Source organism: Ursus maritimus, unplaced genomic scaffold (genome assembly GCF_017311325.1).
Source record: "Ursus maritimus isolate PB19 unplaced genomic scaffold, ASM1731132v1 scaffold_1, whole genome shotgun sequence".
NCBI lineage: Eukaryota > Metazoa > Chordata > Mammalia > Carnivora > Ursidae > Ursus > Ursus maritimus.
Genome location: NW_024423343.1, coordinates 28,625,633 through 28,647,072, shown reverse-complemented (window position 1 = coordinate 28,647,072; position 21,440 = coordinate 28,625,633). Strand labels below are relative to the sequence as shown.

Sequence of the window (21,440 nt, the reverse complement as noted above, 5' to 3'; positions counted from 1 at the left end):
CACGCCTGCCTTCCCTCTAGACTATTCTCAGCATCTCCTCTTTGTTGCAGTCTGCCACACTGGCTTCCTCGCTGTTCCTTGGACCTGCCAAGCACACTCCCACTTTGAACTGCTTGTCTCCTCAATTTGCAGCAGGCTTTTCTCAGATACCTGTATTACTTACCCCCTCACCTCCCTCAAGGCATTGTTCAAATGTTACCTCTCACAGAGGTCCACTATGACCACCCTATATAAATGAATTTGCTGTCAATTCTTCCTCTAAATCTGGATATCTCTTACCTGGTTCTTCTTTTTTCTTTTACTTTAGTGTTTATAACTTCGAATGTACTATAGAATTCAATTCTATACTTATTATTATTATTATTATTATTATTATTATTATTGTTCTGGTCTCCCCACCAGAATGAAGGCTCTATGAAGGCAGAGATCTTTGTCCCTGACATATCCCAAGTGCTTAGAAAAGTGTTGGCTAAAGATTAATTGAATGAATAAATGAATGACTATTGTTTGGACTATTTTCTGAAAGGTCTGCGGCTACTTGTACTCCTATTAAATTTCAAAGGCACCTGTCCTCTCCCATATTCACTGCCACTGGATGCTGTTACCCGTGTCATCTGCAGCACTCTGCTGCACAAAACGATGACAGCTCATCGTGCCTTTAATTCGCATCTTTCTAACCGCTAGTGGGGTTGGGAGTGCGTCTGTGTGTCTAATGGCCATTTGCAATATGTCTTCTGCGCTTGCCTATTTATGTGCTTGGTTGATTTTTCTCCTCACCCTCTTCCTCATTCTCTTCTTCCTCATTTCGCCCTCCTCCTCCCTCTCCTTCTTTTTGAGTTTTTCTTATCAATATGCAGATGTCTTTCTATAATGTAGTTTGTTTTATTAGTGAAAATGTTTTTCTAAGTTTCAGGTTGATCTTTTGATTTTCTTTATATCACTGACCACAGGAAAATGCATGTTATCATATATATCTGTGTCTTATTATTTTGTGATTCCTTGTTTTTCTGTCTTGCTTAGGAAGATCTCTTCCAATCCCAGGTTTACTATTTTTAAATGATTTTTACATTAAAATTTCAAACAATTTGGAATTTATTTTAGTTTATGGGATGAAGAAATAAGGGCCAGTTTGTTTTCTTTCAGATGGATAGCCAATTACGCATCCCCCCCTTTTTTTAGTGAGTCAAAACACCACTTTACCATATGTTGGGGGCTCATTTATGCTTAGATCAATCATTCTTGACCTCAGTTCTACATGCCCACTCCATTTTTTATTTTTTTATTTTATTTTTTTTAGAGAGAGAGAGCAAGTGAGGAGGGGCAGAGGGAGAGGGAGAGAGAGAATCTCAAGCAGGCTCCATACTCAGCCCAGAGCCAGATGCAGGGCTCAATCCCATGACCCGAGATCATGACCTGAGCTGTAATCAAGAGTCAGATGCTTACCCAGTTGAGGCACTCAGGTGCCCCCCATTCCTTTTTTATATAATACTATTCGTTCCTAGTGGTCTATAGTAAGTTTTAATATCTGTTGAAGAACATCCCTTCCCACTATTCTTCAATTTCATAATTTTAAATATTCTTGTAGAATTTATTATTCCAAAAATGTCTTCAAAATCATTTTATCCTATTTAAAAAGCATCATGGGCCGCCTGGGTAGCGCAGTTGTTAAGCGTCTGCCTTCGGCTCAGGGTGTGATCCCGGCGTTCGGGGATCGAGTCCCACATCGGGCTCCTCCTCTGGGAGCCTTCTTCTTCCTCTCCCACTCCCCTGCTGTGTTTCCTCTCTCGAGGGCTGTCTCTCTGTCACATAAATAAATAAAATCTTTTAAAAAAATAAAAATAAAAAAATAAAAAGCATCATGATTCTATTTGGAAATGCACTTAGTTTAAATATAGTTGGATTTCGTTATTGATGGCCATTATACTCTACACAGCCACTGTCAACAACTAATTAGGGAAAATTGACCCATTGCTCCAAGGGGAAATACAGGGTTAGGTTCTTGCTAGTGTCTGGCCAGATCATTTTTGTCATCCAATCAAGATATAACCTTGTTTTATGTGTGTCTTATAGATGGACACCTTATTTAATATATATTGTCAATTCATTCGCATGGAACTTATGGTCAATAGCACTATAACTCATGCCTGAACAAAGGTTATTTAACACCTGTATTTTCTTGTTAAGGCACATCATAGCCTTCCTGTGTTTAGGAATAGCAGAAAACATTTCAGCATGATTTTGGGGGGGGGGGGTTGCAATAGTGAAATCACCGCTGAAAAGCACAAAAATGTGAAAAGGACGTATTTATGGTATGAGAGCTGAAACAAGAAGGCAGAGTGACTCTCAGTTCGACCTCAGCTGTCTATCAGGTGGTTCAAATTTTTTGCCACTCTGTGCCTGTCTGCAGATGACCAGGAAAACATCGCAAGTATGGATTTTAGGGTTATAAATAAATTTTCCTGAGTAAGTGCATTCATAAATACAGAATCTGTGAATAATGAGGATCAACTATATTAATTTTTAGAGCGTGTACAATTCTTATGCTAGAATTTTCTCTTTCAGGAATTTGGTATGTTTCTCCTTTTATTCAGGTCTTCTTTTCTGTACTCTGAAATATTACAGTTTTTTATGTAGCTTTTGTATCCTTCTTGCTAAGCTTTTTCCCCAAGTTTCTCTTTAAAATAATTTTTACAGGTACTATTAAGGGTATTTTAATAAAATTTCTAGCTGGCTATTGCTATCATAGTGAAGACCTACTAATTTGTGTGCATGTATTTTATTTCCCACCATTCAAAGCCTATTAATTCTAGTAGTTTTTGCTAGAGCTACTTGAGCTTTCTTGGGTATTTACAATCATGTTAGCTGCAAATGAAAGTAATTGTGTCTGTTTCACTGTTTTCATTTTCTTTTTTATTATATTTGTAGGAACTTCCCAAAGTATTTAATAATAGTGGTGATATTTGGCACCTGACTTTCGGTTATGTTTTTTGTAAGTGAAAATATTCTCAGTGTAAACCATTATATGGAAACTGAGTGAATCCACATTAAAAGGAGGAGGCTTGTTATCTTGCAGAATTTTTGCTGAATCAATGAATGAATTTAGTATCATCACTTGGCAAAATCATGAATCTCTTAGAAGATGGTCAGTACTAATGTGTCAACTTAATAGATATTGGGGATGTGTTTTTGCCTCTTACCACATTGTTAAATAATGTTCCATATTCATTTCTTTTTTTTTTTTAAAGATTTTATTTATTTATTTGACAGAGATAGAGACAGCCAGCGAGAGAGGGAACACAAGCAGGGGGAGTGGGAGAGGAAGAAGCAGGCTCATAGCAGAAGAGCCTGATATGGGGCTCGATCCCATAACGCCAGGATCACGCCCTGAGCTGAAGGCAGGTGCTTAACCGCTGTGCCACCCAGGCGCCCCTCCATATTCATTTCTCCTAGGTTAGCCACTAATCAGAATTTCTAAACTCATTGGTATCTGGGTGAAACTGAAAATTATTACATAAGAATTCTACTTTGGGGAACACTCTGCTGTACTCAGACGGAATACAGTGACATTTAAAAAACTTCAGCTTTGCGTAACACTTGCAATGCCCTTTCATCCTCCTATCTCCACTGATACTACTCTGGGAGTAGGAAGGACAGGTTATCTCTATTATCAGGTGAAGAAACTGAGTCACAGAAACATAAAGTGACTTCTCCAAGGCCACACACTTGACTGAGGACAAAACTCAATCAAATTTCACTACCTTCTCCCAACACTGTGTAATCACTCTTGTGACACTTTCCCATGCTCCACTCTAGAAGAGTTCATGACCTACTTTATTACCCCAATCAATCCCTTCATTACACACCCATCGTTGTATTATTCAGTCCATTGGCCAATCATTCAATAACAATTTATTGAGCATTTATCAAATTTAGACATTGTTATAGATTCTGGAAATACAGCTGGAAACAATAAAAGGTTTTCCACCCCCGCCCTTGAGCTTACATTATAGCAAACAAACAAAAAATAAAAATAAAATGTATAGGGTGTCAGATGCTGATGAAATGCCCTGAAGAAAAATAAAGCAAGGGAGGAGGATTGGGAGCCCCAGAGTGGGGACAGAGGCTGAAATGTTAAGTGGTCAGGAATGGCCTTATGGATGAGATGGCATTTGAGCAAAGACCTCTGTGGGTCTTTATTATTATTATTATTATTATATTATTATTATTATTGTTTTGAGAGAGAGCGTGTATGTGTGAGGGAGAGAGGGGCAAGGGGAGAGAGGGAGAGAGAGAGAGAATCTTAAGCAGGTCCCACACCCAGCATGGAGCCCGATGTGGGGCTCCATCTCATGACCCTCGAGATCATGATCTGGGCCGAAACCAAGAGTCAGAGGCTTAACTAACTGATCCACCCAGGAGCCCCCCTCTGTAGGTCTTTACCGGAGAGGCTCAAGCCATGCAGATAGATGGGCTAGGAGAACAAATTCCTTAAAGTAAAAGTTTAAGTCTTAAGAGGGGATGATCTGGCTTAGTCTTGTGGGGAGGGGGAAAGAATGATGGCTGGAGCACAATGTGGGGGTGGGGAGATGAAACTGGAGAGGTCTTTGGGGGGGCCCAAAATATGCAGAACTTCTCTAAGTCATCATGACTTCTAGCTTTTAGCTTAAAAACAATGGGAAGATAATGGAGGGGTTTAAGGCATGGGAGTTGGGGGGGGTGAGTACATGAGGGATACCATCATATTTGTGCTTTTAAAACATCAGTATGGCTTCAGCAGCCAAAAGAAATCAAATTAAGAGTATGGATCTTTGTGTTCTAAGTATGAGAATGTAGGAATTTAGACAAGATCTTAAGTATTCAATACATCCAGATGACTAATGGGCACATCGTGTTGCTCCTTTGCTGGGGAAGGTGAAATCTGTCTTGAAGAAGACAGATGAATTGGTACCTGATATCTCTGTTCTTATTTTTAAATTCCTTGTACTATATTAAAGACAGACATCAGGAAGATACTCAAATTCTCTAATTTAAAAATATATTGATAAACACCTGCTAGGTAAATGTGATACAGGCGTAAAAATGACATGTAATTACAATATCAACATATACTTTTTCTTTTAAAGAGCTAGAAGAACATATCTAGATTGGAAAGTGACAAAATGACCCTAGAAATAGGTCGGGGATTGAGAGAGAAATATGCTGGTGGGTGTCTGAAAATAAATTAGAAATTCCAAAAGAAATTAATAAATGAATACCACTCTGATTTAAATTGATCTCTTCTTCTACTCTCAGTGGATAAAATGAGAGTGAATTAACAATTCTGGGGGTTTTTTCCTCCCAAAAGTTTGATGATCATAAACTCACAGAAACAGTATCTCTTTGCTTTACTTTATACAATTTTACATTTTGAAGACGTGGTTACTTCCAAAATTAACATCAGGAAGACTTTTGTAAAAAAGATTTTATGTTAAATAATCTTTTCACCCAGTGTGGGGCTTGAACTCACAGCCCCCAAGATCAAGAGTTGCATGCTCCACCACCCGAGCTGGCCAAGTGTCCCCATCACAAAGACTTAAAAAGTCATCTTTAGGCTGGTGATCTTTAGGTAAGTGGTGGGTGACCTCATACACCAGTGATGCTGGGTGTGCTTTGGGGTACCGTCTGGAGCACAATTTGGTGTTTGGAATTTTGAGAGTTAACTTTTGATCCAACGATTTTATTTGAGTAAATTTATCCTAGTAAAATAGTAAAACTACAGGAAAATGCATGTATGGGGATGTTGATGACAGAATTTCAGGGGGCAAATTTTTCAAGTGACCAAAATACTCAATGATATAGGGGGTTGCTTGTATATTATGATACTTCCTTATAAGGATGAGAGTGAGGCCATTAAAAATAATATTTTGGTAACTAATGACATGGGAAATAATCTCCATTAAGAAAAGAAAAGAAAAGAAAAGAACGAAATATTGTATCTCCTGCATAATTCCTGTTTTGGTAATACTAACACGTGACTAGCACTCATCTGTGAGTGATGGGATGCTGAGTGTCTTTCTTTCCTTTTTAAATTTTTAAAATTTTTTATTTTTTTTAAAGATTTTATTTATTTATTTGACAGAGAGAGAGACAGCCAGCGAGAGAGGGAACACAAGCAGGGGGAGTGGGAGAGGAAGAAGCAGGCTCCCGGCAGAGAAGGGAGCCCGATGTGGGGCTCGATCCCAGGACCCTGGGCTCACACCCTGAGCCGAAGCCAGACGCCCAACGACTGAGCCACCCAGGCGCCCCTCTTTTCCTTTTTTAATAAAAATAATGTATTTGTTCTAAATTAGGCTTTCAAAAGCAAACCAACAAAAACTAAAGATAGAAAAACAAAACAAAACAAAACTAGGGCTGTAAACCCAAGCCATTTCAATACCTTTATATTAAAAGTCTTCTGTGTTTGATGCTTTAGTTGGAATAATTCTAAATGATGGGATGGGCTGTTTAGAGGTATTATTGCCTTTTGTTCTATTTTAAAATTTAAGATCATTTCTCGAGGGGAAGAGCATCGTCAGCCCTCGGCCAGCCCCGCCTGCTGCCTTCCTTCGCTCAGCAACACGAGAGCGGCTCTCTGTGCGCCGTGCTGGATGCATACTGAGTCCCAGGGCCCCGGGCTGCCGCTCTGCAGGCCTGGCACTCACAGCCACTCACCTGGCCTGTGCCCCGTTAGCCGGCTCCTTTGGAGTCCCCTGGTCCAGCAGCCACTGCCTTCTTGAAGGTTCCTTTCTCCTACTGCGCCCTTGGAGCAGAGTGCTTCTGAGGGTCCCGACGAGGCATTTTGTATTCTCCTTCGCTGACATCTGCTGGAATGGCCACCAGTAAAAAGGAAAGTCCTATCAGACTTAAAGGGGTCTTTTTTTTCCTCATTTGGGCAAACTGGCCACCGTGAAAGTTTTTGGAATTACTTCACTCACTTTTATGTCCTCAGAAAAATCATCCTCCTTCCTTCCCACCTGAACGTCTTCCCATCCTCTCTGCTTGTCCACATAGTGCAAGTTTCCAAATTTTATACCACTCACCTGACACATTAACCCCTCTTCCTGAGAGAGATCCAGGAACGTGGAATTCTAGAGCTGGAAGGGGTGCGGAGCAGGGCTAAGTCCAGAGCTGCTAATATTTGGGGTGCGGATTCTCTTCAGAACTGGATGATCACTTGTGCACTTAACTCCAGAAAAATGCTAATTTAATTCTGTATAAAATTTCAGTGGATTCACAGACCACCTGAAGTCCACCCATCAACCCCACTTTAAGAATCTTTGCCAAAAGGAACAAAGGAATGAGATGTCTTACTAAAAGATTGTCAGCCCTTGAAATCTAAAGTGTAATAACAAAGCCACCACACGGTGTCAGTCTAACATCGATAAGCCCTATTCCTCCCCAGGTTTTTAGAAACAGAGAGCCGGTGGGCCAATGAAACCGAGCACCTGGGTTATATAAGTTTAGTAAAACAATGCCCACTGGGAATTCTTTGGCATGCTCCAAGCACCTGACTTTTGTGGACCGTTCATGTTAGAGAGAGAATGAGGGAAAGCTGTCCTCGGTAGGGCTAGCTAACCAACATCCTTCACTACGGCCGTTTGAGGGTGATACCATCTCTGCGGAGAAACTGATTCATAGGAACTTAGTGATGAGAAGAAAGTGTTCTTTCTGGAAAAATGAAAATGCTGTTTGCTTAAGATTGACTATCCTATTTCTCTTTTTTCTTCAAAAGACCTGAATTCTCTTGCTGAGTATTTAGAATTTTCTTTTTTCTTTCTTTTTTTTTTTTTTTAAAGATTTTATTTATTTATTCGACAGAGATATAGACAGCCAGCAAGAGAGGGAACACAGCAGGGGAGTGGGAGAGGAAGAAGCAGGCTCACAGCGAAGGAGCCTGATGTGGGGCTCGATGCCACAACGCCAGGATCACGCCCTGAGCCGAAGGCAGACGCCCAACCACTGTGCCACCCAGGCGCCCCTAGAATTTTCTTAAAGAACATTTGAAAGGCAGCTGTGAAGTCTTAGTTTTCTATTCTTTCAGTCAAAACGGAGATAGTAATCTTTCTCTTTCATTTTTCCTAAAGAAAAAATACTGGAAGTTCAGGGAAAGATATGTGAAAAGAGAAAAGTTTTCCAAAAGGTACTAGTAACCAGAAACTTAAGTTCCTCTTTTTTTTTTTTTTAACCAAACCAAAACCTTTTCTTTGAATCCATACCCACTTCCAATGAGTCTCCCCTTTTATTCCTCAGATACATTCTGCTATATAGTGTGGGACCAGCAGCTTCAGACTGAACACTGTTCGGCCTTTTCTTGTCCCAAAAGGTTCTATTAAAATCTGTGATGTAGAGAATGCATATTGAGAGATATTTAAGGCGGAGTTTGCTACTCCCTTAGACTTAATATATTATCACTCATGAAAAGAGCAGAATCTGTGGTTTTACTGCAGGGAAAGTTCTTTAGCGGCTGCAGCTGCTACTGATTAGATTCACGAATCGTGGGTACGGTGGGTTAGATGTTACCTGGACGCAGCGATGGACCTTCTGGGGAGACCCGCCGTGAAGCCCCGCAAAGAAGCACACCTGGCAGAGGTCAAAGTTGAGACACTTCAGACACCGGCATCTGCCAATTACAGTGGAAGGGCAGCTAATGTCACAACCAGCACATGAGCAGAGAAAATAACAGTCAGGTGCAGAATGAGCGCCCCAAACATACAGGAGACATCTAAGCTATCAAGGAAGTGTAAAATTTCTCCCAAACTTTGTAGGGATGTTAAATGACTCTAACATGTTTATTTACTCAAAAAAATCTTCTTTTGGTGGTACTTTTTATAATATGGTATTATATTAACATGGTTTCACCCAACAAACTATAGTATGGATTCATGCCCCCATGAATATACCAAGCACGTTGCATATACAGGGTACTGTGTACAACAAGTCTTGGGCTAGACCCCTAAGTCTGCAGTCACATTTTCTGTGGCTGCACAATGCAGTCATATATTTTGAATTTAGCTGCCAACTTAAAAAATAAAATAAACCGGGATATTTTTCAGTAAATTCTGACTTTTGACTTCTCTTGAAAATTGTCAAGATCTGATAATACAGGACTTGCATTCCTGCATGGTACTGGGGAAAATAAAATTGTAGACAAAGAATTTGAAATAAACTTTTGCGATTTTCTAGAAGTCTCTCTGTAGGAAAGAAATGCAGTGGAGGAGGGCTAGTTCCCTCAGCCAGGGTGTGGGGGAGTGACCCCCACGTCCAAGTTTCTTAACACATCAACACTGTGATCCATCTTATATGAACAGTTGCACCCTTACGTTTCCAGTGGTTACAGGTGAGGAGGGTACCTTGAGACACCGTGGGAAGGAGGGGTGTCTCGTAACACTCAGGGAAAATATGGTGATACCAGATGCCCGTGCTCTTCAAATTTCATGTCTTGCTGCAGAAAGAGGATAGGGAAGCTTGTGGTACTAACTCGCAAAGTTCAGCGACACGTGGTTATGCACCAGGTATGAGGCATTGGAAGGCAAGTGCGGTAGGAAGGAGGGAGGGGGAGACCCCTGTGGCCTGGTGACCAGTTTTCATGGAGGAAGTGTGCCTTTGGGCTGAAGACCAATGAGGATGAAATCCCAGAGAGAAGGAAGAGTCAGGGAAGGAGGCTGGAGCCAAGAAGGAGGGTTTGAAGCACATCACATCTGTCAGACCTGCTGATTATTCTAAAGAACAGAGAAATCAAAACTTGCAAGGGCCCCAGGGCTGGATGGCAGAAGGGCTTCTGACCAAAGTCGTTTGAAGGCAGAGCAAGAGAATGTGAGCTCTGTAAGATCGACCGTCAGCTGCCCTTGTTCATTGCTGTACTCTGACAGTACCCCACACCTAGTTCCACAGTAGGGTGTTCATAAATAGTGTCAGATGGCTAGAGTGGTAGCTAACGTGGAACTCTTCCTAAAGGGCAGGCAGTATACATGTGTTGACATGATTCATCGCCATGAAGGCTCTTTCAGGTAAGGCGTTCTTATGATTATCATTTTTCCAGATGAAGAAATTGATTGAATCCATCAGATTTTAAGCAACTTGCACCAAGTTACACAACTTTTGGTCCGTGGTAGGAGTAGGCTTTGAGCCCAGGGATATCACCTGAACGGAGAAGCAGCTATTTTAACCACTAGAAGAGACCAGAGGTGCAGGAGGCTGGAGTTTGAACTCACACACCACATTACTAGCGACCTTGAAGTGGGAATCTAAGCTCAGATGTGTGGAGGACATAGCAGATTTTCAATGACCATTAGTTGAATGAAGTTAAAGGAATGACTTAGTTTATTCACAAGGAAAATGGGACTAGTAAACCCTGCCTTCTTGCTTTGCAAAGTTTTACAATGCTTTGAAAATTACTCAACATGCGTAATTGGGAAGACAATCACTGTTTGCAAGAAATGTATAACATAATATTTTTAATAAGGATTATTTAAAAGTACTGGCTGCGTTATCTGGCATTATACCATAAGGCTGCCATTGACTCGTCTAGGACAGTACACTGACCCTCACCTTGCATTGATGCCTTTATGCTCAGAAACTACCTACAGGTGTATGAGGAAAGGTGTGAATAAAGAGATTGGTCTGTTGATGTCTTTACCAAGAGAGAATCAAGTTTGGTTTTTTTCCCCCCAATCTCATCTCAACCTTACATGGTTATTATAGAGCATGAATGTGATGTGTCCTGCTAAAATATAACACTGGCTCAGGAACACTCTCTGGTCTTTGCACTTTCTCTGATTTTAGAAGGTTAAGCCTTTGCCTTCTTCCTGTTACCTCCAGGTCTGCAAACACTTCTGCTCTAAAATGACTTTATTTATCTCACTAAAACTTAAGGCCTTGAGGCTATTGCTAGAGTTTATGAGAGCCAAAAACACAAGTTTAAGGTTAGGGCTGTAATAAATTCAAACAATTTCTAATAGAAGGTTACAGCTAAAAGAAGCCTAGTGCTCCATTGCACCCAGTCTTCCTTATTCTATATAAAGAAACTGAGGTCCAGAGAGATTAATGGCCTGCACAGGTCACCCAGCTGTCTGCATATATGACAACTGTACACTGCCTCGGACGTCTAGGAGGAAAGACAGTTTGCACGGATGCATTTCTAAGAGAAGGTGAATTTCATTCTCAATAGGAAGGGACATAACCTGAAACTTAAAGAATGGCACTTCTTGTCCTCTTCCCTGGCATGACCTGAGTCATTTAAGCTCTTCGAGACTCCTTTATTAAATAGGAATAATAATATCTGCTTTACATTATACATAATAATTTTGAAAAAAATATTTCAACGTAGAAGTTGTGTCTTATATAATTGCGAAGTGAATTCTGTACCTAGTCCAGTGCAGGTCATGTAGTAACTACTTAATTAGTACTTGTTTATTGATTAAATGATTGTAGCATGCATTTAATATGATAAATCATATTCATGTTCCTCCACGTTCTAATATAAAAAGTTTATTTTTCATTGTAGTATGGAGATTTCTTTGGTTCGGTTTGCTTGGTTTCTAATGGTCCTTCCCATTTATCTTTTATTGTTTAAAGGACAGTTATTTTCAAAGAGGTTCTCATGAGTGAAATTTCACCATGTCCTCAGAATTCTCTGCAAACCCACTTCATTTTCTCGGCAACATTAAAATCTTCCAGCTTATTAGTGGACCCAGCAGATGTATTTTATATCCGTGGGGAGCACCTCTACCATCTGGGTTAGTTAAGATCTGAAAGTGTAAGACGAGAAGAGGAACAGAGTTCCCAAGTCCTCACTCCTGCCCCTTCTGGGCACCTTTTTCTTTGACTTGTTTCTAGCAACCCGGTTGCCCCAGCAATGCAGTCCTACTACACCTTCAGGCCCTCCCTGCATTCATTCACCGTGATAATGGCATCCCTGTGCCTGGTCTAGACCTGCGGGTTTCCTTCTTACCTCCCCAAGTCTTTAATGACTTTAATTTCTCTTCCTTACTGTTTTACGTATGAGAGACCAACAACACCCTTTTCCTAAGGTGGGGTTCTGACTGTCATCCTCAAAGCTATAGAAAGATCTGAATCTCCTACCTCCAAACCTACCTTCCAAATCTGCCCTTCCCTCTAATCAGAGTGAAGATCTGGTGTGAGCTGCTCCCACAAAACCTCATTATTCCTTTGGATCCTGAGACCCTGTTCCCAGTTGTCTCCACTGGGAGGCAGCATAGCATCATGGTTGCAAAGAAGGGACGAGGGCTTCAGACCGCCAGCATCTACTTGCTAACCACGTGCAAGTTATTTAGCTTCTCTGCAAATTGGGGATAATAATACCACCTTTTACAGAGGTTGTAACAAGTCCTTAATTGAAATGATCCATGTGAACCATTCAACCTAACACTAACACTTGATAAACTATTATTATTACTGTAATTCTTACGAATGATTCTAAAATATTTAGAAATTTTTTTGGTAACAAAAGAAAAAACATTTTCCTCTTAGAGGAATAAAAATGTCTATTGATCAGACCATGTGTCAATGGAAGAATTTAACATTCTGTTAATTGTAGAAGATAAATATAATTTATTGTCAATCAAGATCCCCCTCATGCAGAAAATTACTGACCCGGAAATACCAACTGAGTTCCAGATGTGTGAAGACCACAGAAGAATCTGGAGAGAGGCAGCTCCACCCCCGGACCCATTTGGAGAATGACTGTCCATGAAATATTGATGAATGACTGTACCTCAGTCCCGTGATTGGAAAGCTCCTGCAGATTCTACAGCGAACAGGGTGAGTGACCATTTCAGTGGCAGATAACCGATAGCTGGTTGGGAACCACAGGAGGATGCGAGGCTCAGACTGTAACCAAGACAGGAATTTTTCTTCTTTGATTGTTGGGCTCAACACCTGAAAAACAACGGCTCACTCAGATGTGTTGCCAGGCATGACTTTGGTCTCTAGTGTAGAGGAAAATGTATTTTCATCTTCTTTTCTGGCTGTTTCTGCCAAAGAAGTTTATCACATGAACATTTAGAGGCAAGGCTGTATCTTAGAGGAGGCTGTCTGGGATGCTGTGCAGAACTACGAATTAGTTCTGTAATCCGAACGGGTTAGCACATGTGTCTGCCCCCAGCTCGGGGGGGGGGGGGGGGGGGGGGGGGGGGGGGGACGGACATTTGCGTGGCACTCACCCCTTGGAAGCAGCTGCGGGTGGCGCTCTCCACCGAGCACAGAGCGCGACTCTCTCCCACAACAGCAGGGATCTACAAAAGGCAGGAAACCCCACGTCAGTCGTGAGAAACCGGAGAAATATGTGACCGCTGGAATGAGCAGGGCTGGGTCTTGGTGCTTCCAGCCACGGAGTCACAAGGACTTGGTGTCTGAGACTGGATGAAGTGCCCCCATCCGAGCAGACAAGAAATGTGTGGGTTTTGTGCAACGTCTGAATGGGGACAGTGAATGAACACGTGGGAAGAAGTGGGGCCGGGAGGAAGGGAGACTGAGAAGAGTCTAGCAATTGGGGCAGTACGGGGACAGCTTCCATCGTTTCACTTCTTATGATCCCAGGGATGTTATTTTCACCTTGCTTTGCCCTCATTTACCTGTGAATTGCATGACACAGCGATACTGTAGTCACGTTCGGAGCAGTTTTAAGGAAAACCTTTCCAAACACTATCATATCATCTCATTTTAACAAACACCAATTCCTGAGCTAGGGCAGTCATCATTATCCTTGTTTAAAGCAACGGTGCTTGAGATGAAATATTTTGCTCTGGGTAAAAACAAAACGTGATTTAGCTGCAGAATTGAGATCTCACCTCAAGACTCCTTGCTCTGTTGAGGGGGGCTCACAAAGCTTTGTCCTTTGGATGTGTGTCGTAGGGGTTCCGATGGCTCCATCTGTGCTACCTCACGCGATGGTTTCCACCTTTCAATCACGGTGACCAAAAGGGGTTTCACTCGGGGACTGAGAACCCCTTGTGACAGCCAAGATGGCCAGGGACTTGGCTCTGACATTATCTAGATGCACAGATACGTGTACCTGTCACCTCCACTTATGCCCATGTGGTCGCGAGTCCTAATTTCCTGTCCGATGTCTTGTACAGCACAGGCTGTCAGGCGGCATTGCCTGCAAGCTCAAAAGTGATTTCGAAGACCCCCCTGCTGAGTCCATCAACTCGAATAAACATTCTTCTAATCAGGAAAGTGGCACTTAGAACCACTTTGCTGACAATTAGCCAGGCAGGAGTCAACAAACATTTGCGTAATAGTGACAAGATGGCTGTACTTTAAATTGATAATTACCCCGTCACCAGATGAGCAGAAGTAACTACTCCCTACATCATTTGGCCTTTGTCTGAAAAACGAACTCATTGCCCATACTTCGGCCTGTGAGTGCTGATGACCTAACTGGACACTTACTTAGAGGGCGTTCTCACGCCCTTGGAAAGGGGGGTTAACCTCATGTAAACTAAGGGCGGGGGATTAGATGGGGTTGACTTGCCAGCTCTGCGATTCTGACATCCGTCAAAAGAAAACTCACTTCTGTAGTGGGTTGTAACCTCCATTTTTAGCTCTAAGTATGTGCACGAAGATTTGGTGGATTAATCGCCCATTTGACTAACTTCTTGCAGGTGTGCTATGGAAGATTGCACGTGGCCAGGCTGCATGCTAGCACAGGCAGAACGCCCCTTGGAAGGATAATTAGGATTCTTGGGGGAGTGGTTTGAATCACACGGTGGGGCCTGGAATTTTCTATGGGAATCTATCTCTGAGTTCTTAATGGAAGTCAATGGGAGGATAATTTGCTATGCAAATTTCCACCTTCCTAAGAGTTTTCTCAGGAGTGCACTAATGCGCGGGCGGGAGACAGAGCACCTGCCAGAGCTGCCATTTCAGCAGCTCATTGACCTCAGGGAAGCCCAGAACAAGGGCACAGTTTTAGGGCTTGTTGAATGGGGTGCTAGTCGGTGGCTACAGTAGTTAGAAAGTGAGCATAAGGATTTCTACAGGAGAAGGAAAATGCCCCTCAGAACACCTACTTTCATGATATTCACCTAAGCCCTCCAGTCTTTTAAGTCTGAGCATAAATGGATAGACAGGCTTTTCCACTCTCTCCACCTCTCCACCAGCTTGAGCCCTGAGATGTGAGGTTTGCTGGGTAGTACCTCGGCTCTGGTGGGTATGCCTGAGAGTCAGCAGAAAGCCAGCAATGGGATCTATGTGCCACCACCACCACCAGAACAGCTTTGAAATAACTGTGCCTGATGTTTAACTTCCTAAATTTAAAAAAAAAATCATCACTCCATTTAAAAAATATGAACATATTGAATATTATTGGGAATTTCTAGAATACATTAAATATTAATTATTATGATCAATACAAACATAAGATATTAAGACCAAATCAAAGCACAGGTAAGTTTGGATAGGTTTTTCTTTCTCTCTCTCTCTCTTTGAAGACTTATTTATTTATTTTGGAGAGAGAGAGAGCAATTGCAGGAGGAAGGGACAGAGGGAGAGAGAGAATCTCAAGCAGACTCTCTGCTGAGCACAGAGCCTGACGTGGGGCTTGATTTCACAACTCTGAGGTCATGACCTGAGCTGAAATCAAGAATCAGAGGCTTAGACTGAGCCACCCAGGTGCCCCAGGATAGGTTTTTCTAAACCATACTCCCTGTCCTAGGGTTCTAATTATCTTCCTCTTTACCCACCCCTTCATGACTATCCCCAGTTCAGAACTCTTGGTCTGAAGACTATCAGAATATGCCACCCCCAAATGTGCCTCTTTGGCATATGGATTATTTTGAGCTAAAGGCCAATGAAAACCATCAGATGCAGGAAAAGCTCTAAAAGCAGGACACAAGTTTTCCTTTTGTCAAGAAAATGTACACTTATGAGGGACATTTTCATTTGCCAAAGTTGTCTCCCTCTCCCTACCAGGAAGAAGAGGACTCTTAACAACTCTTATCAGTGGAGAAGGTACCAACTTAAATCCTCACAACAAACTTTACTAAACAAGCCTCGTTCACCATACTTTTCCTGGTCACTTTCTCATCACTTTCCTTCCCTACCAGGAAGCCCAGAACCCCTTTCCCTTTGTTTAGCTTAAGATTGTATATAAGCCTGAGTTCTAGTCAGCCCTTTGAGTTACTCATCACTGGGCACTCCCCTGTGTAGTGCCATATACATGTTAATAAACTTCTGTTTGTTCTCCTCTTGTTAATCTGTCTTTTGTCAGCCTAATTGACAGGGCCCCAGCCAGAGAACCTTACGAAGATTATTCTTTTCCTCTTTTACAGCCTAGACCCAAGAGAAAAATGACAGAAAGTTATTAGAGCTTCACAGTGCAGAAAACCTAGTGTGGGGATTTTGCAGGAGCTGGACAGCAGAGGCATCCTTGAAGCAGGGGTAAAAGGTACACTGGGACAGCAACCACTTCCACACAAGGCAATCTGGAGCCTGCTTCATCTGTTTGTAGAAGTTTTTGCTCAGATGTATCATTTAACATCATTCTAACATTTAGGAAACGTATTTACTTTAAGGGGGCTAAATTCCCTTGCCTAGTAAGGATAAAAACAATATTAAATCTGTACATTCTTAAAGCACAGGAAATGATGGAACTCCGAACTCTTTGAGTCTTCAGCACTGTATTTCATTTATGCTTTCATTAATCTTTGGTCGAAGGCCTTACTACCAGGCACTTTTTAAGCCATTGGAGACATAAACAAGAATGCAATACAATCCTTCCCCTTGAGAAGCAGTCTAGTGTAGAAGGCATATACCTGGTAATAATGGCAACAAAATTCGACAAGTGCTATAACAAAGTTATGCACAGGGAATTAAAGAGCTTTTAGCGAGGAGGTGACTAATAATCTGAATGACTTGAAAGATGAACAGTATTTGCCAAGCGATAGGCAGTGGTGCTGCCGATAGATGGAGCTGCGCAAATCAGGTGTGGGGAACTTGGCGCATGTTGGGCAGAGTAATTTTGATTTTGATATGTAGGAGTGAAATCGGCATAAAAAATGCAAGGAAAAATTAAACACTATGGAATAAGCGAAAGAAACCACTGGCGATCATTTCAATGGTGATACCTGAATGTATAGAGCTATGCATCATTGCCTTTGGCTAGGCTGTTTTACAACCTGCAAGAGAATTAAAGTTAACTTGCAGAAAAGGGATTGAAATGCAAATAATTCTCATCTATAGACATGCAAATAAATTCAGCCCGGTTGGGGCCCACCCTCAACTTCCCCCAAAAGCCAGGCTTGCAAACACCTGCAAGTTCATTTTATATTCTTCATCTACCAGTTTGCCCACTCTTTGGTTATTTCTTTCAACTAGTTGTAACACCTTACCGCTACCCTCTTTTAATTCATAAATTAAATACATTTTTGGACTTGTGTTCATTTTATATTCCTATAAAAATCATGATTTTACCTCTTTTTGAAAAGAGAAGGATTGGGTCAAATCATGAAAGCTTTTCATATGATGCTAAGGAATTTAGGCTTTGTTCTAGAGACGTATATGGCCGATGAAGAATTTTAGGCGTAAGGGAGACATTTGCATTTCGGACAAGTCGCTGACTGCAGTGTGGGGGCAGAGTCGGAGGGAGGAGAAGCTTGAGTTACAAGTGGTTGTAGTGGATCACACCTGTGCTTAGGTAACAGCAGTGGCTATAGAGAGAGGAATGGCGTGGAGAACTGTATTAAGGGACAATGACACTGTACAAATCAGATTGTTTTATAACAAAGGTGGCTAAAATAACTGGAACAAATTTAGAATCCTCAAGTATTAGACATTTACCTGCTGTACGTCTGTTAGTAGGTTTCTCAAAACGCTTCGAGTCATGCGTGCCCTGGAATCATAACCTCCCCTGTTCTGTTCTGCATAGAGCTGAAAAAGAGCTAGACACACGAAGGGGGAAAGAAATCTTTAAACTGAATACTTGCAATACGTCTTGGAAGAGTACATGCCTTGAATTCTAAACAGCTTATTTCTAGGTATGAAGGGGAAAGGAAGAGAAAGTTCTATTTCTTGATTATTTGCTTGCTAGTTTGAAGGCTTCCCAAATGAGGTAATTTAATAACTAATGAAAACCAATTCACATTTCAACCTCTTGATAATTCAGCACATCAGTGATGAAGCCCACGAGGCTGGTAAATGGCATTGTGAGGAGAGTGCCAGGCTTTAAAGGAATAATAACTTCTTCTGTGTCTGAAAAATTCCCACACAAATAAATAGCAAGGACGACCAAGTCATGAATAATTAGAAAGCACAGATCGACATCTTGAAAACTCCCATCATGCTGAGTGTACAACGAAGAAAAGCCGTGTGGCAGGGGAATAGGAACGAGGGAAGAAGATCGTGTGTTGGCGGTTTGGAGGTCACTGCCCCTGATGCACGCAAACTCCTACATGTGTTACCTCTGTATTTTGTGAGAGGGCTGTCCCCGGACAGAGCAATCAGGGCAGCAGCGGCAGGTACAAGCTTGAGCAAACCCGTCCCCGTGCTGCACAGCCACAAAACACAGAGACAAGAATGGGAAAGGCAGGGTGATTCCGGGCGAAGTGCTTTATAAAAACTCTATTAACACAGACTTCTGACATCTCTTTCCAAGTTCATGCTTTTCTTCTCTTTTCTTTATTTTATTTCTTTATTATTATTTTTTAAGTTCACATTTTCATGGTCTCTTTTCCTATATCTAGATTTTGACAGACTAAAAATTGAATTAAAATATTTCATCATTCATTCATTCATGTGCCCAACAGATATTTATTGGGTGCTTCCTCTGTGCGAAGCACTGCGCTGGACACTGGGGAAACAGGGATGCACCCTGTCTTCACGGAGCAGGCAGTGTCACTTCCTTAGGACGCACATGCCTAGACGCCAAACAAAGATACAAGCACAAAAGGAATGCAAAAGGAACAAAGATGCGTATAAAAGATCCACCAGCTCACGGGCCCTCACTTAGAGCCTAATCATTCTTTGCTCACTGGCTGGGCAGATTCGAGCCTGCAAAACAATGTCGCAAAGGCAGGAGGATTGTTAGAGGCAGGCATTGATATTAGAAATGATAGTCAAAAGCTTAATGTCGGAGGTTTTATTATTTTTTGCAAAAAAAAAGAAGTCTTTTTTTGAGGGGGTGGGGCAGAGGGAGAGTGAGAGAGAGAATTTTAAGCAGGCTCCAAGCCCAGTGCACGGCCCAAAGTGGGGCTTGATCTCACGACCCTGAGATCATGACCTGAGCAGAAATCAAGAGTCAGACGCTTAGCAGACTGAGCCACCCGCGTGCCCCCTCAAAAGCTTAAGGTTTAAAGATACCTGGGTGGCTCAGTCAGCTAAGTGTCTGCCTTCGGCTCAGGTCACGATCCTGGGGTCCTGGGATCAAGCTCCCCACATCAAGCTTCTTGCTCAGCAGGGAACCTGCCTCTCCCTCTGCCTGCCTCTCCCCCTGCTTGTGCTCTCTCTCTCTCTCTGACAAATAAATAAAATCTTAAAAAAAAAAAAAAGCTTAATGCTTAAGGAGTGTGAAATAATGAAAAAATAACTTGAATATATGTTTATATATTATTTGTGTGACAAAAAAATAATAAACTAGAAAAGGAAACGCTGTAAGAATTTGCCAGATGGCTAAACTGTGCTTGCCTCTGAGAGGCAGGATTGGGGGTGGCATTTCTTCTTCTTTACTCTTTTCAGCACTTTCCAAATGTTTTATATTTACTATGATTTTTTAAAAGTCCACCCTAAAAGATGAAGCTTACTGGGTCAAGGCCACATAAGGTAAACAGAATGAAGTGGGACAGAAGAATGGTAGACCCGAGAGCCAGGGGCACACACAGTCACGGACACACACACACACACATCATTTACTCCGTGGCATGCATGATCAAGCGTTTGACATGGTCTAAATTGGCTTACAGGTGCAGTGGACTGAATGTGTGGATCCCTCCGAAATTCATATGTCGAACTTCTCACCTCCAATGTGATGAAATTTGGAGGTGGGACTTCGGGGGATGATTACGCCATGAGAGTGGAACCCTCATGAACTGGATTAGTGCTCTTCTTACAAAAGACAACTCAGAGGACTCCCTCACCCCTTCCACCACACGAGGACGCAGCAAGAAGATAGTTCTCTGTGAATCAGGAAGCTGGTCCTCACCAAACACTGAAATGGCCGGCATTTTAACCTTGGACTTCCCGGCCTCGGGAACCGTGAGAAATAAATGTTTGTTGTTTGAGCGACCCGGTCTACCGTATTTTTGTTGTAGCAACCCAAACAGACTAAGACAAGAGCTTAGCTACCCGAGCCTAGGTTAATCAACCTTACCGCACCTGAGAAACAAAACAAAAACTGATACCTGGTTATAAGAAATGAGCAAAGAAATAAGCTACCAGGGACCCAAGAGAAAAGTGTAGTTTTTTGTATGTATAGCTCGATAACCACTCTAGCAAAAGGAGTGCATGTGTCCAGAGTGGAAATGAGTCTGCGTGAGACAGAAGTAATGTGGATTTGTTTTTCCCTTTTTGGCTATTCACGGGTCATTTATGTTAGTGAAGCTGATAAACATATACTTCTTCGTCCCCCTCCTGGATGAATAAGACATTTGTGGAAAACAAAGAAGCCTTCTTATGGAACAAACATCAAGCAAACCTTAGACGACACCACGTGGCCAATGACCGGTGGTGACTAAACACTGTCCTTGAGGCCACAGCATGACCTTCACAGCCTCACCTGTCATACATTGTTGTGAGAAGGCTCAGAGTGAGTTCTGAAGCTCTGGGATGCACCTGTCCTGGTTTTTCCTCCCCGACTCTCTGAAACAGCTCCTGGAGAGCCCGGGAGAGCTGCTGCACAGGGAGGGGGCTCTCTCTGGCTTCGCAGGAGCTGTGATGTAGGAGGACGAGCTGAATCAGAGAGCTGTCCATCAAGTCCACTGTGGAAAGCAAACAAGAAATTGTCTTATTTTCCAATGGGAACAAAGGCTTCAAATAAAGGCTTCAAATAAAGCAAATGTCATCTAGTGTTTAAATAAGACTTTTTTAATGGCAGCTATTTTCTTGAAAGGGAATTCGAATATGACCACTATTTGGATGCATATCTCTTGTGTAGAGTTCAGGCCTTACTAGTCGGAGAGCAGATTTGATTTTGGAAAAGCGCACTGTTGGTAAAGCCAGGTTATAACATTATTCCCAGTGTAACCTCCAGGATGTTGCTTTGTAGAATGAAGTTGAAAGGGGAAGAAAATGAGAAAGTTGAAAAACAGCCTTCCAAGAAGTTAGGGCACTGTGCTGAGAAGTGGTGAAAACATTTTTTAGACTCTTTATTAAGTGAATTGAGCAAATTTACCTTTCGTGTTCAAATATAGTTTTCCCTGTCTACAGCCTTGCTTCAGAAGGAATATTGTGCTAAGATGCAATAGCCTAAG

The 21,440-nt window shown here is 42.0% G+C and overlaps 1 protein-coding gene across 1 annotated transcript in view; it reads right to left on the bottom strand.

Moving 5' to 3' along the window:
• DYTN (dystrotelin) overlaps positions 1 to 21,440 on the bottom strand; it is a 50,219-nt gene that overhangs the window by 22,097 nt on the left and 6,682 nt on the right. The window contains 7 exon segments of the mRNA XM_008687413.2: positions 6,691 to 6,839; positions 8,539 to 8,638; positions 12,752 to 12,915; positions 13,200 to 13,271; positions 17,818 to 17,918; positions 18,438 to 18,523; positions 20,747 to 20,948. Coding sequence (XP_008685635.2) covers positions 6,691 to 6,839; positions 8,539 to 8,638; positions 12,752 to 12,915; positions 13,200 to 13,271; positions 17,818 to 17,918; positions 18,438 to 18,523; positions 20,747 to 20,948 — 874 coding nt within the window.